The sequence below is a fragment of the Oratosquilla oratoria genome, chromosome 26 (genome assembly GCF_046742065.1).
Source record: "Oratosquilla oratoria isolate Oo_2021 chromosome 26, ASM4674206v1, whole genome shotgun sequence".
NCBI classification, from domain to species: Eukaryota; Metazoa; Arthropoda; class Malacostraca; order Stomatopoda; family Squillidae; genus Oratosquilla; species Oratosquilla oratoria.
Window position 1 is genome coordinate 56,266,096 of NC_134802.1, and position 16,348 is coordinate 56,282,443.

At 39.9% G+C, this 16,348-nt stretch overlaps 1 protein-coding gene across 2 annotated transcripts; it reads right to left on the bottom strand.

Annotated features, from left to right (window-relative positions):
* Nucleotides 1-418: 418 nt before the first annotated feature.
* Nucleotides 419-16,196, bottom strand: LOC143039613 (TAF6-like RNA polymerase II p300/CBP-associated factor-associated factor 65 kDa subunit 6L). Of its 2 annotated transcripts, none has more exons than XM_076209874.1 (9): nucleotides 16,002-16,196; nucleotides 13,683-13,823; nucleotides 13,346-13,443; nucleotides 11,540-11,679; nucleotides 10,050-10,201; nucleotides 5,906-6,085; nucleotides 4,906-5,010; nucleotides 2,357-2,623; nucleotides 419-1,463 (listed from the first exon to the last, which is right to left on the bottom strand). In XM_076209874.1, exons 2-9 carry the CDS (start codon nucleotides 13,821-13,823, stop codon nucleotides 798-800), a joined length of 1,749 nt encoding a protein of 582 aa, XP_076065989.1. In that variant the 5' UTR covers nucleotides 16,002-16,196; the 3' UTR covers nucleotides 419-797. The 2 variants fall into 2 exon arrangements, with proteins under 2 accessions (XP_076065989.1, XP_076065988.1); XM_076209873.1 differs by having other exon boundaries at nucleotides 11,540-11,688.
* Between the last annotated feature and the right edge of the window lie 152 nt (nucleotides 16,197-16,348).

Below are 16,348 nucleotides of genomic sequence, written 5' to 3' on the forward strand. Positions count from 1 at the left end.
TTTTAAAAATTAATAAAATATTCAGTCATGCCTTGACTGACCACCTCACTTATAAGTAGGAAGAGGTTTTTTGGTACGATATATCCCGTGAAAGAAAGGTTTTTACAACTTAACAGCATACGTCAACTCTACAGCCGACAACTGGGGTAAATCATTGCCTGGGGAGGTTTATAACTCTAACAGGTGTATATTGTATATTTTCCCAACTCTTCATCCCTTATCCAAGCTGTGAGGTGACAGCATTGTATACCTTTGTCTGCCTTACTGCTGCTCTGCATTTGGTCTCTTAACAGGACTCGAACCACCATCTGTCTACCTTCTCACTTCAAACACCAGTGCTCAAGTCCACTTGGCTGCTAAATTCACCAAAACTTAACCCCCCTAATTTACTCATTGCAAGGATATTAAAACTCTGAAATACGTAACTTCATATAATTTCCATAAACCCATGTCTTTGTAGAACAGGCAATTCATATCACAAAGTACTTCTCTAGCATTCACCTTAACAGTATACAGATTCAAAATACAGTTCAGTATACAGATCAAACATTCACTAGAGACAAACACTTGTACCTTTCCTTTTTGATAATGTCCCATATGCAACACCACGTGATTTTTTTTCCCACCTTACACTGTTGCGTAATCCATATGACACAAAATCCTTACTTATGATCAATAACCCTTGTTGTACTTTTGAGTATCTGAAACAGAATCATGATTCATAACCAATGATTCTTTCTGTAGGTTTCAAAACGTATTTCAGATTCTTGACACACTGCTGATGTCCCTACTTATACTCAGAGTATGAGGTATTGCAAGGTATAACCTGGTTGCAATTTGGGCTTCAACGGCCATGTGTAAGTGGCGTGGGGCATGCGGCCCGTCCTCGGATGGGATCTTGCTATGCCGACTAGGAGGGGTCGGTGAGGATGTGGTATAACAGTGGGCAATAAGGTTTTGCTCCTGTTCAGTTGCTCGAGAGTTCGTGTCGGAAACCCTCGTACATTTATCTGGATGGGCTGTTGGGTGACACGTGGTTGGATGGGTTTATAATTTTCAAAAACTTGAGATGGATGAGAAACTCTGCTGGATCGCACTGATGACCACATAGATGACTTTCTCTGACCTTTAATTTGTTTGTTATTTTTGGGATTCATCAGCTGCGCCAATAAAGTTTCCCCTGTGACGGCTGCATCTCTATACACAGAAGACTGGAGGAACTCTGGTTGTTCCAACTGTCGACAGAGGTAAACTCTGGGAACCTGAAGGACAAACATATCACCAAACATTTCTGCCCCAAGGCTGTAGATTTCACAAACTCTCTTGGCAAACCTATCTTTTGAACTACGAGGTTTTCTTATTGTTCCCTTAGTGGATTCAATATCTATTTTTCTCTCAAACGATATTTCTATGACATCAGGTAAGTTTCGTAGAAGTGTTGCCATTATGTTTACCATACCAGCCTGAAAATAAAGAATAAATAAAAAAATCAATAATCCATCCAACAAAATTACATAAAAACTGTACAAGCAGTCTTGTCAAAATATAAAGAAGAATTTTCATTCACACCAAGCTGAAAATCACTAAGGCCAAACTATTGAAGGTTGTTTGTATCATATTTGGCTCCAGAATGAATCTTAGCTAAGCAAGGGCAATGAGCAACTCCCACATATTTCTATGTCACTGGTGAAAATACCAGGAAGATGGGGGCAACTGCATTTCCATCTCTCAATGTGTTAAAAGGTGTATGAAATACAGCTGAAGCTGATGAATGGAGACCTTGGGTCCAGTTTGGAGACCCAAGTGGCACCACCTGATGAAGGTGAGTGGGTTTGACAGGTTTGGAAAATAGGTAGCTCTGATTTTGTAGGACAACCACAAGCAGGCACCCAGACTAGGATATACTCCACAGGTAAATAAAACTGTATGTTTTAGCCATATAAATTCATATAATGAGCCATGGTACTGTGTCGTACATCTAATATTTCACAAGAATATGGAGAATTACATTCAGTATTGTGGCAATGAAAACTGTTTCATAGTTATAGCTTTTGGTCTGGTGTTATGGTTTCAGCGGCAATTCCAGTTTCTATTAGTCTTCTTAACATTAAAATGGGCGATATCAATTTATATTTACTTGACAAAATTAAAGACTAAACTGTACTCACCAGTAAAATCTTATGCTGTTAACTAATTCATACATGCAATACAACAACAACTTTTTCCCCCTTACAAGGGAGATAGCCAAAGACTTTAGCTGACTAAATCATAATTATCCTTATACAACATGTGGCTTTAACAGTTAACATTTAATACTAAAATTAACTCCCCTCAAAAAAGTTTTACGTATACTTACCAACAAAAGTCCATATGCAGTATGAATATCCAAGACATCCTTCTGATTGGTAGGAGGATGGCCAAGAGCATGGGCAAGACGAGTGTGGTAGTTACGAATAATGGGTATTACAGCTCGATGGAGAGCCGAAGCCCCGAGAGTCAGGAGACCTGCCAAAGCTCCTACGTGTTGGCCCCAAGGACGAGAAGACCCTCCTGCCAATACCTCACCCAACGTGGACACGGCAGTCTCCCAAACAGTTCCGCTATTTGGGTCACGGGCTACAACCTACCGCAGAAATCCAAAATGGAGACAAAAGTCAGTTTACATCAAAGGTCCTGTCCTCCTTATATGGAGAGTGGCTGACACAATGCACATACTCACATAAGAAAATAATAATAAAAACATATTCAACCACCCCTTATTTTTACATACATTTACCTTCAACTTTATGAAGGAGTGATTGTGCCAACAGCACTGTATGGGGCAGAAACGTGGAACATAAGAGAAGAAGAGAGAAGGAGTTTGAATGTGTTTGAGATGAGGTGTCTGAGAAGTATGGTGGGGGTTACTAGGCTGGATAGAGTGAGAAATGAGGAGGTGAGGAGGAGAACAGGGGTGAAAAAGGAGCAGGGAGATAGGGTTGATGAAAGAATATTAGGATGGTTTGGACACATGGAAAGAATGAGTGAAGAAAAACTAGTAAAAGAGGTATGGAAGGCAGATGTGGAGGGAGTGAACATGAGGGGATGTCCTAGGATGAGGTGGATGGATGGGGTGAAGGGGGCTTTGGGGAAGAGGGGAATGTCTGTTGAGGAAGAAAGGGAGAGGACGGAAGACAGAGGTGAGTGGAGAATGGTTGTATATGGATGATGTTGTGACTGCATGAGGAGGAATGGGCGGGGGGGTGGGGGGTGGGGTAGTATGTGTGAGTAAATTTTGACGCAGCCCGAAGGGATTTCTCCCCGTCCTCGCCTTATATGCAAAGGGGGACGGAGAGGGGGGGTCGCCGATTAAATGAAGCGGCCTTGCTGTGGATGTACTGTGTCTTGCGACACTGCTTCTGACCCAGGGCGGTGGGCAGGGTGCAGGGATGACCCGTCATCCAGGAGGTGCTCAGATGAGAGGAAGGGCGGGAGGGGTGTGGAGTGTATTTAGGGATGAAATGGGTGGGAGTGTTTTTATGCCTTTCCCTTTTTGGCTACCTCCCTTGGAAGGGGGAAAAAGCCTTGGTATATGTATGTATGTACCTTCAACTTTCTCCTGTTGCATACTTTCCCAAAGTCTGTCACTAATTCCCTTAACCACTTCAGTACAAGTCAAATTCTTGTGTGCAGCTTCGGCTGCCATATGTATGATGCATCACACTACTCACATTATAAAATATAAAGTCACTGCTGTATTACTTGTTCTCTTTTACTGTGAGTAATGATAAACACAGAAAACTTGATTAACCACTTCCATACAGTGACGCCTACGTAGGCGGTATGAGGAGCAAATGGGTACTCGATGTTGCCGACGTCGCCATCTTGATTATATTTATTGTAGTCGTACCTACGTAAATTTCATTCTCTCTAAACTGGCTTCATCAGTTTTCTATGGTTATCAAAATACACGGGTGAAAGAGAACGAACGATTGAGCACTGACTTTATTTTTTATAATGCGATTATTATGACGCAACATCGCATGTCGGGCAGCTAATGCTGCCAGATGTGTGATGTGCCCTGGAGTGAAGAGGTTAAACCAGTTCAGACAATCCAGGGCTAACTCTTGTACAACTACAAAAAAAATATATAATCAAGACACCGACACTGGCATCCTTGTGTACCCACTCACACCTCGTGACGTCTACATAGGCGTCATCGTACCGAAGTGGTTAATCCCCCCTCTGACCCTGCCACAAGTGCAGTGTTGTCAGCAAACAACAACTGACTTACCTTCCATTTTTCTCCATGAATAAATACCAAACCTAAAGATTATGTTGATAGCAATGTACATACATATACCAAGGGTTTTTTCCCCCTTACAAGTCAAAAAGGGATAATTCCACTCTCACCCATTCCACCCCTCCCTCCCTCTTGACTCCTCCTGGAAGACAGGTTCATCCCCACATCTTGATCATCACCCTGGGTCAGAAGCAATGCAGCAAGACACAGCACATCCACAGCAAAGCTTTTTTAATATGCAACCCCCCACTCTCCGTCCCCAATGATGATGATATGGTTTAATGTCACAAACTCCCTCCTATTGGAAGGCTAGGGTGGTACCCCTCACAGAGGACTTTGTAGCGTGGAATTCAATGAACCATGCCCTTGGTTCAACTTCGCCAGTGGCAGGATTCGAACCGCCATTCCCTCGATCTTCGTTGCTAGTAGTGACACCCTAACCAGCTCACCCAGCGAGCTCCCATCCCCAATGATAGTAACGTAAAAATGAATAAGTAAAATAATGATAAAAATTAATAAATAAAGATAAGTATATAAGTAAACAAATTAATCAATCAAAACCTAACTCATTAAATATCAATGAGCCAATTGAATGAATAAAAATAAAAAGCACTTGTACTCACCTGAAGTAATATACAAGAAGCAAGACTACGTATCATCTGTGTGTCACTTGCTGACTTCCTTTCAGTCACGATGCAATATATCAATGCGTTCATCATGTCATGAATCTGTAGAATAGAAGCAAGAACTCATTTGCATAACTACATTTAGGTTACCATCCAGCACCATAAAAACTAACTACCCGAGATCCCTCCATTACATAGAGGACACAGAACACCTCCTATTACACAATCCCACACTAACCATACCAAGACAGAAACACAAAACTTTTTCACTTCCTCCAGCCTCTATCCTTTAAAATTTACCTCCAACTCACTGCAAGGAATGTAGGAGTTGGGGTGAAGGTAAATTATTGAGTAAGGGAAACAAGTAAATGTCTGGGGGGAATGAAAAGTATCGTGAGGGATAGGTATCCATGGTTGAATGCAAAGAGAAGATTGTATAAAGGGGTGATTGTGCCCAGAACATTGTACACCCACATCTCTTAATCCAACACTCACCAACCGCCACTTGTGCTGATGTTTGTGCCCAGGGCATAAACCCACTTCAGGAATTAGTGGTGTTTTATGTCCTCGGCCAATTTCCAAAGTGGGTTTATGTTCTGGGCCCAAATGTCTGCACAAGTGGGGGTTGGTGAGTGTTGAATTAAGAGACCTAAGTGTATAAAGCAGACATTTGTTGACACTAGGTTAAAATAATATTTTTTAATTAAGCTCCTGAATCATTTATGTTCACACGAGTCACAATTATCTATCCAGTCTGGTTCTCCAGATCAAAAATACAAGTAAAAACAGTACAGTGAAAAAATTAAGCCTCAAGAAGCACACTGTATCAAAATAACAACCATACATCTATGATAAGGAAACTAAAACCCTCCTTATGGACCAACAAATTAAAAAATTTCAGCAAAATTCCATATAAGAACTCTGAATCCCATAAATCCATCACAACAATGCAATATTTCCTACATACTATCTACCACTAAACCATTGAGCAGCTTACATATTTCTGGGGTCCAAGGTGAATATTTGGATTTCTGAGTAGAGCTCGAATAACAAGCAGAAGACGTCTCAAGATGAAAGGTTTCTGACGTGCTCGTTGGACTCCACGCTGGATCCCACCAACGAGGGCACCCACTAAAGGACCCAGAGATGGGTTGCAAGCTAGATCATCTTGCATAACCTGGACAAGAAATATAAAATATATGAGAAAATATATTAACTGGAAGAGAAAACACGTCTGGGAAACTGAAAGTAGAAACAAGTTTGTACAAAGACAACAAAAATTGTTGCCTTGAGTTTCGTTCACTGGAAACTTGCAGCCCCAAGAGCAGCTTGTAATAATCTTCAGGCCCTTTTACTGGTCCCTCTGGGAAGAAATGTTGGATAATTATCATGTTGTAAAAGCTCACAGTATTAAGGAGAGAGGAGCAGTTGCCTGTTGTAAGCTCTTGTGTGAAAAGATGGAAGAAATACAAAATTACAAGAGATCTTGAACCTAGTCCAGAGATTAAGCATCATATCCTTACAGTTCCACATTAACATGTTTAGAAGATGGACAGAAGACATATCTACAGCTCGGCCACTTCATCCACAAGGAACTAAAATGAGAGGGACAATGGATATTTTTTCTTAGATGGGTGTATTTACCTAGTTGCATTTACCTAGTTGTATTATACGGGAAGGGGAGCTATGCTCATGATGACCTGTTTTTGTATCTCGCAAGATCAAGTTTGTTCTTAAATTAACAATAATAATATAATGAGTTAAGGAGTTAAAAATAATATAGATATATCATTAAACATAATGATGATAATAATAATAATATTAACAATAATAATATAATGAGTTTAGGAGTTAATAATAATATAAAGGAGTTAATAACAATATAAAGGAGTTAATAATAATATAAAGAGTTATTGATGTACATGTGCTAAGGGGAGAGGGTGGGGGAATATCAGATCATTTTTTGGTGGAAGGTAAGTTGAGAGTGGAGGATAGATGGAGAAAGAGAAAAAGGACAAAAGGTAGGGAGGTGCTTAGAGTGAACTCTTTAAATGAAAAGGAAAAGGAGAAGGAGTACAAGAAGAAGCTGAAGGAGGAGTGGGAGGGATTGAAGGATAGAGTAGAGCTAGGAGTGGAGGAGGAATGGGGATGGTTCAAGGAGGGAGTCACAAAATGTGCAAAGATGGTGTGTGGAACAAGAAGGACAGGAGGAAATAGAAGGAAGGGTAGTGAATGGTAGGATGAGGAAACAAAGAAGGTTGTAGAAGAGAAGAAGCGAGCTTTCACAGATTGGTTACAAAATAGGATGAGGGAGTCATATGAGAGGTACAAAGAAAAGAAAAGAGAAGTAAAGCACAAGGTAAAAGAGGCAAAGAGGAGAGCAGATGTGAAATGGGGTAAGAGTAAGACAGAAAATTTTGAAAGTAATAAAAAGATGATTTGGAAAGAAATTAAGAGAGGAAGAGGAGGCGAATCAAGTAGAGAAGTAAAGGTAAAAGGTGCAGATGGAGAGATGATAATGGAAGAGAAGGCAGTAAGGGGAAGATAGGCAGAATATTTTAGGGAGTTGCTAAATGTGAAGGAGGATAGGGAGGGAAAGATAGTTGCAGTGGGAAATGCTAAGAAAATGACTGTGATGAGTGAGGAAAATGGAGGAGAAATAAGGAAGGATGAAGTGAAGGCAGTTGTTAAGATGATGAAAGCAGGTACAGCACCTGGTCTGGATGGATGCCATGCAGAATGTCTAAAAAAAAGGAGGTACAGTGATGGTGGACTGGCTGGTGAGGTTATTTAATGTTTGCTGGAGAGAGGGTAGAGTACCGGAGGACTGGAGGAGTGCCTGTATAGTTCCACTTTACAAGGGAAAAGGGGACAAGTGTGGGTGTAGTAGTTTCAGAGGGATTAGCTTGTTAAGTGTAGTTGGGAAGGCTTATGGGAGGATCTTGATTGAGAGGATTAGGAGAGGAACAGAGGGAGTAATTGGTGAGGAACAGTGTGGATTTAGGACGAGTAGAGGTTGTGTAGATCAGATCTTTGTGGTAAGATAGATATGTGAGAAAGCTATAGGAAAGGGGAAGGATGTTTTTTTGGCTTTTATGGATCTGGAAAAGGCTTACGACAGGGTAGACAGGATGGCACTGTGGGAGGCTTTGTGGATATACAGGATAGGAGGAAAGCTTCTAGGAGCTGTCAAGATGTCAGGGCTGTTCAACTTGTATATGGATGGGGTGGTGCGAGAGGTAAATGCAAGGGTGGTGGGTCAGCTTCTAGGACCTGTCAAGAGTTTTTACGAGAGCAGTAGAGCATGTGTCAGGATTAGAAATGGAGAGAGTGAGTCGTTCAAGGTAAAGGTGGGACTTCGTCAGGGATGCGTTATATTGCCCTGGCTGTTCAATTTGTATATGGATGGGGTGGTGTAACAGGTAAATGGAAGGGTGGTGGGTCAGGGATTGGAGATGGTTAAAGAAAATGGAGAAAAGTGGGAGGTGAACCAACTGTTGTTTGCGGATGACACTGCGCTTGTGGCAGGATTGGAGGAGGGATTGAGGAAGTTGGTGACAGAGTTTGGGAGAGTGTGTGAAAGAAGAAAGTTGAAGATAAATGTGGGTAAAAGTAAGGTGATGATATGTACAAAGGGTGAAAGTGGCAGTAGACTGGAAGTGAGCATTAAAGGGAGCGACTGGAGGAAGTGGATAGTTTTAGATACTTGGGTGCAAATGTGGCAGGAAAAGGTGGAGTGGAGGTGGAGGTAGAATGTAGATTGAGAGAAGTGAGTAAATGCCTTGGTGGATTAAAAAGTGTAATGAGGAATAGACATTTGGGAATGGATGCTAAGAGGAGACTGTATGAAGGAGTGATTGTGCCAACAGCACTGTATGGGGCAGAAACATGAATAAGAGAGGAAGAGAGAAGGAGTTTGAATGTGTTTGAGATGAGGTGTCTGAGAAGCATGATGGGGGTTACTGGGCTAGATAGAGTGAGAAATGAGGTGAGGAGGAGAACAGGGGTGGAAAGGGAGTTGGGAGATAGGGTTGATGAAAGAGTATTAGGATGGTTTGGACACATGGAAAGAATGAGTGAAGAAAGACTAGTAAAAGAGGTATGGAAGGGAGATGTGGAGGGAGTGAACATGAGGGGACGTCCTAGGATGAGATGGATGGATGGGGTGAAGGGGGCTTTGGGGAAGAGGGGAATGTCGGTTGAGGAAGGACGGGAGAGGATAGAAGACGGGTGAATGGAGAATGGTTGTATACGGATGATGTTGTGATGCACGAGGTGGAATGGGTGGGGGGATGGGGGTGAGGTAGTATGTGTGAGCAAAATTTGACGCAGCCCGAAGGGATTTCTCCCCGTCTTCTCCTTCATCCAGGAGGTGCTCAGATGAGAGGGAGGGTGGGAGGGGTGTGGAGTGTATTTAGGGATGAAATGGGTGGGAAGTTTTTATGCCTTTCCCTTTTTGGCTACCTCCCTTGGAAGAGGGAAAAAGCCTTAGTATATGTATGTATGTATGTATGTTCTCCTTTTATGCATGGGGGGACGGAGAGGTCGCTGATTTAATGCTGCAGCCTTGCTGTGGATGTGCTGTGACTTGCAACACTGCCTCTGACCCAGGGCAGTGGACAAGGTGCTGGGATGACCTGTCATCTAGGAGGTGCTAAAATAAGAGGGAAGGTGGAGGGAAGTGGAGTGTATTTACAAAGCCGATTAGAAGAAAATCCCCTCGGGCTATATCATCTTTTCATCCATTCACTTCCTTCCTCTATTCATTTGTCCTTTCTTCTACAAACCACCTCCACACCCACTCCTCCATTCACTGCCACATGTGACCCCAAATACTTAATACTCTCCATTTCCTCCAGCTTCTCTCCCATCCAACCTTGTACCCTCATCCAAAACAAAATAAATTACATACATACATATACCAAAGGATTTTTCCCCCTTACAAGGGAGGTAGCCAAAAAACAAAGGCATAAAACCCACTCCCACTCATTCCATCCCTATCACACTCTACTCCCTTCCACCCTCTTCCTTCCCTCTTATCTTGGCACCTGCTGGATGACAGGTCATCCCTGCATCTTATAAATTACAAGAAATACATATACTAAAATGGCATATGAAAGTGACATATGTTGGGTCCATACCTTAAAGAGATCATTGGATGGTCCAACAATAACCTTCATTAAAGTTTGATAATACTGATGAAGTTCTGGTGCAAGGGCCAAAGGGCTGGGGACACTCTCACAGCCTCCCTCTCCCTTTATCATAGAGTGTCCACTGACATGCACCCATTCACCTGGTCAAAATAAGAGAAATTGATACATATGAGTAGAGTACATACTGCTAGGCAACACTTAACCATGAAAATATTAGTAAGACTAGACATGTACTGGTATTTTTTTTCTGATTTGAGGTTATTAACATATCAATATTCTTTCATGGTAACATGGTTCAATTAATCATTCCATTGTCCTGATTCACTCATGCAGACAACCCACAGTCCTCAGGAAACTGCACACAGCCACCAGTTCAGACCATAAGTTACTCAAAGAAGAAATATTGTGTTGCATTCTGGAGGAGGTCAATGTAGGCAGTTTAATTAAATATAGTGTACATTATGTCTTCAGCGTGGAGGCTGCATCTGAGGCAATTGGAGTCTGCTGCCGGGCCAATTTTGTGCTGGTACTGTTTTAATGCCAGGTGATGTACATCCACCTTAATCTTGGTCTCCCCTTCAAGTTTACTCCATCCACTTCTGCTTTTCACACTCTTTCTGATAACTCTTTCTTCATGCATTCTTTCCATATGACCACACCATCTCTGATCAACCTTACATACCAGTTACATTTCCGTCCTTGCTCTCTGCCTCACCTACACATTTCTCACCCTACCCACTCTCATAACCCCCACCATACTTCTTAAACACTTCACCTCAAATACATTTAGGTTCTTCTTTTCTGCCTCCTTCAAATTCCAAGTTATGGGCACAATCATTCCCTCATAGACTTCACTTTGTATTCATCCCCAGATACCTATTTCTCATGACAATTTTCATTCCTAAAAACATTTACTTGCTTCCTTTACTTTGTAATTTACCTCTGACCCCTGTTCCTCCATTCCCTGCTACATGTAACCCCTTATACCTAAGCACTCCACTTCATTAAACCTCCCATCTTTTAAACTTGTTTCCAACTAACCACTAATCTTATCTCTTGAACATCTCATCACCTTCCTTTAGCTCACATTAACTTTCACCTTTTTATTCTTCTTAAAGTTTTGTCAAACACCTACCAACTTCATATCTTCTCTCCTCTTTGTCTTCCTCAACTTACATTTTGCTTCTATTCTCTTTCTTATTTGCCTCTCGTATGCTTCCATGATTCAACTTTGCAACAAATCTTCATATGATCTCTTCATCTTCACCACCATCACCTTCACTTCCTCATCCCACTATTCACTGCCTCTCCTTCTGCTCCTTCCCATTCTCCTCATCACATACCATCTATGTGCTCTTTAGCACTTCTTCCTACAAACATACCCATTCTTTCTCTACTCCTGTTTCTCTTTTATCTCTCACCCCTCATACTTCTCTCATTACAATATAACAAAGACTTAATGCTGAGTTTATACATACCTCTAACGAAGGCACTCCCAGGTTGGTGAAAGATGTCTCCACTAAGAGCCGTACTGGCCAGATTGACGGGTGGATCATGTGTTATGTGGACTCCAACTTCAGGTATGTATTGCCATTCCACTGGTTCACTTCCGGAGTACCTATGACATCTTTATTACTTTAACAAAGATGAAATAATGAAAATTGTTCTTCCCCATGCAAAATATTGACCAAAATTAATGAGGATATATTTCATGTATTGGATATTGACTGCAAATTGTTTATGCAATCAATACTTTAAGTACTTCAGTAAGACCCTTACAAACCAATCATGCAACATTCTTGAATGATTAGAGACTTATCTTAATTCAAATAACAATGATGATCAGTTTTACTTTTCACTATTTTTCCTTCCTGTCACCATCCTTTAATCTCTCCTTAATCATTTCTATGACCTCATCTCTTATGAACGATATTGTCACCATAGGAGGAAACACTGGTTATAAGCAACAAAATACAATTTTTGTGTACCGTTTCATACTTTTCCTCCATGAAGTTTTTGTTTCTCTTCATTCCACACCTGCCTCATATACTTTTTATACTAGTCTACTCCTTTCATTTTCATGGAAGGATATGCAAAAGGGGTGAGGGATCTCAGAAAATGTAATGTTATGTGGCTTCATAAGAAGGGGAAACATATACCCAAGTTCAGAAGAATAATGATTGAAAACAATGATAGAGACAAAATATTGTGGGGGACAGAGAAGCTGAAGATTCTCAGTAAGAAAAGAACCATGGATAAAGGCAAATTCAAACTGGGTGCTATGTGAGCTAAGCTATCTATGCGAGCCACATGGCTGTCAAATTGCTTGTGCTATATTTACTGAAGTTTTCAGAGTGGATGCAATTATACAAGATTACATTCAGTTTGAACAACCCCAAGCAATTTCAGTCATGTGACCTATGTAGATAGCCTAGCTCAAACAGCATTAAGCATGAATTCACCATTAGGCTTTGAATTCCAAATTGCTAAAAAGTACTGTTTGCAGCACCTCAACCAAGTTGTAAGATGGATATTCCACACAAAGGCAAACAAGTCCCCCACGGGTTCAGTAGCTGTGTAGGAGTTAAGAAATTTTTGAAAGCAGTACTTTTTTGGTAACACCCTCTGTGTTGGCAAACAAGAATACAGCCACTGTGTTCCCCATGTGGCATTATAGGAGACTAAATAAAACTTTAAGGCATGCTCTCACTACAGCATTCCTAGATCGATCTTTGAGATTTAATATAATCATAGTACAAAAAACTAATAGATAAGCAACTGAACTAATGAATTCCAGCATTTTAACCTCTTCAATACAAGCCAAATTCTCACAGGCAGCATCAGCTGCCTGATGTACAATGATTCGATGATGCATCACAAAACTTACATTCTAAAATATAAAGTTACAGCTGTATAACTCATTCTCTTTCACTCTGAATATTAATCACCACAGAAAATGTGATCAAGTCATTTACAGAATACGGGAGTCACTCAACTACAACTACAGAATAGATATACTGTGAGACCTCTCATTAACGGACGTTAATTAGCTGCGTTTGCAGTGTTTTTGGTGCTGTTGTTTAGTACATGCAATCACTATGCCACCCAAAAACCACTCCAAAACACCAAAAACACAGCGAAAACACCGCAAACGCAGCTAATTAACGTCCGTTAATGAGAGGTCTCACTGTAATCAAGACATTCAATGCTGGTATCCTTATTTACACACTCATGCCTCATGATGCCTATGTAGGCTTTATCATATGGAAGGAGTTAATACATACCCAAAGACACTGCCAACATCCATCCATTTTAAGGCACGATTAACATCATCTGGAGTGAGTCTCCTTCTTTTACAATGCCTCATGAACTGACTGCATACCTATAAATCATTAAATATAAAATGACTTTCAGGTATGATTCAAAATTTACTAGTTATGAAACAAATAGTGATATACAATGCATACACACACATGGTCCAAATACATGATTTAAGCAACTATGCATCCTTATGACCCAGTGATATCCACATTTGCCCCTCAGCCAATAAATCTATCTGACATTAGCCTCAAGAAAATCTATACAGAGCACCATTAGATTGGAGGAATCAATCAAACTTACGTGAAGAAGCTCTCGTAAACGATAGGTGGCATCTGCTGCAAGGGCTTTGGCTGTTTCATGAGGAAGGTCAGCTACGCCGCAACCTTCTGCCCATGTTACTATGCTCTCCATAGGCAGCTGGGCATACCGTTTATCATCCATCTGTTTTTTTAAATATATAATTATTATACCAATAAGTCATAGAAAATACACCAAATTTAATATTATGCCAACACTTAATCATTCTTAACAACTTTAACATGGTAAAAATAATAAGAAGAAGAGGAGAGTAGTCTCTGTTGATCAGTTTTCCTAGTGTGTACCTATCAATCCACTGCCCTGGTTCTCTCTTGATGGAAAACCATGGTCACCCAAGAAATTGGACCCATCCAACAATTCACACTATAAATCACTCAGAAAAATATTTTGTGAAGGTATCTGAAGTCAATGAGTGCACAATAGCGTGCCGTAGTATAATATGTTCTGTGTTTTCTGTGTGGTGGTTCCTTCTAGGGCACTCAAGAGTCTGCCATAAAACCAATTTTGTCTTGGTTGCAGAATGATGACTTAAACATAGGCATCTCAGTGCAATTCTTGCTTGTCTTGGGAATGATTTCTCTATTGGGTTAATTTCTGGGAGTATGTGGAGAATTATCTCCTTGATACCCAATTTCAAAATACATGAACCCCTCCACCTCCATTTGCAGGTGTTTTCTTTCTGAAATGTCTTGCACAAAAATTATCAAACAACACTCCTATTAAATTATTTTGACAATATGTCTTTTAAAAGCACAGCACAACACAAGAAGATTCTCAGTTTCGTGACAAATTGTACTTTTATTTTTATTTTGAAATGTTTTACATAAAAATGATCAAACAACATTCCTATTAGACTAAATTATGCTTCATTTTATGACAAATCAGTTCTGATTTACTAATTCCCAGAGACACTTGTCTCTGGGTTTAGATGTGTATAAGCAGTCAGTCCAGTTTCTGGTGCATTGTTTTGTATTGGTAAGAGTGATACATTGTAAGTCGACTAGAGAGTGTCAAGGTAAATCTAAAGAAGTGCACAGCTAAATTGTTGCACTGGAAAATTAAATATTACTTTTGTAAATCAAAATACATCAATATAAGCTTTTTTGGCTCAAACGTTGGCACAGATCAATAACAAAAACATTGTTAAAAGTGATATAATATTGACAACTTGGATGTTGGGGAGCTTCGAGACTCCAGGATTGCTTTTGTTTGTTTTGGAAGAGGAACAAACAGGATCAATAAATTGGTCTAGTCTAACCTACCCTACTCTCTTATGGGGTATGCATTTAGCATCTGCAGAGGTCATCAGGGAATGATATGATTACACAGGACTGGACAGACTACACAAACATGGCACCTTGAAGCTTGCATTGTAGCTCTATTTGGTAATGATACACTTACATGATGTTTTGCTTTTAGCAAAGATTTTTTTTTTTTTTTTACTGATTTGTGCCAAGACAAACAGATATAATGCTAATGTACTTAAATTTACCAAGCCAATACTTAATTTTGTATTGATGTATCCAGAGCTGGGTGTGTTACTGCCGGATAGGTGGTGCATTAGTAACACAGTAATGCAAGTTTCCAGCTCTAACTATTTTCTGTTTTAGAATAGGAAATATTAATGTTGAAGTTTAGGTATTATTTTATTGAAAATATTTTTAAGAAGTAAATACTTCTCCATTTAATTTTTTTCCATCAAAATCAGTCTAAGGGAAATTGAAATTGGTGACACATTGACAGTAATGCACCACAGATTTATTGGTAACATATATATTATATTGACAGTAATGCACTACCTGTCCAGCATTAACACGTCCAGCTCTGGATATATTACATGTGTGCATTTCCTTAGTAATAACAGAGTCAGTTGCTGCAGTGGAAAGATATTTGTGCACATGAGTGCATACTTTTAAAGTTCTCTTCCCGTTTTCTGGAGTCATGTTTGAATTTTGTTTTAAGGAACTGCTAACACAGCAACACTACTATCATAATTTTAAACAGTGCTATCCTCGTCTAAATTTACCAAACCCAAGTGACATGGTACTCTTTCATGTTTTCTTAATTACTTTGAACATTGCTAAAAATTGTGAAAAAATAATTCTAAGCTCCCGCAATTATCATTCACTCTGACAGCTGCTAATTCACTCATCCTGATACGAAATGCAATTAGGCATGGTGTTTGACACCCAGTTAACGTAAGATGATTTACTTTTTCTTATTCTGCTTAGGACTACTAATATAAAATAAAGTTATCAAGTGGAAGATCACAGATGACCTATCCTAGTATATGACACCAACCTCGAGATAACTCTCTTCACAGAGTTACAGTTCAATTTAACAACACAGTTAATATGTCCATCCTCTACAATGATTTCACTTGCAATTATTTCTTGATAAGAATTTAATTTATTTTCTACATATTTCCTCTGTTAAAACGCAAATATCTAAAACACTCGCAGGTTACTGGTCTCTAGTTTGTAAACACAAACAAGGTACACGGACAAAGTGAACAAAATGAGAACCTAGTGATTAGAATTAGTGTGACATTAATTAATATAAATAATAAACATAGTAATTCCTCTTACATATGCATGTATAAATATACCAGGATCTTCCAAATGAATAGAAAATTCTGTAAATGATAG

Bases quoted from the DNA above. Each gene is read 5' to 3' on its own strand.
- LOC143039613 (XM_076209873.1), bottom strand. From the start codon at position 13,823: ATGGATGATAAACGGTATGCCCAGCTGCCTATGGAGAGCATAGTAACA. The intron at 10,202-11,539 runs GTATGTATAAAC...TATTTTGACCAG, and splicing joins TGGGAGTGCCTTCGTTAGAG to GTGAATGGGTGCATGTCAGT. The intron at 2,624-4,905 runs GTGAGTACAAGT...TTTCTGCGGTAG, and splicing joins CTTCTTGTATATTACTTCAG to GTTGTAGCCCGTGACCCAAA.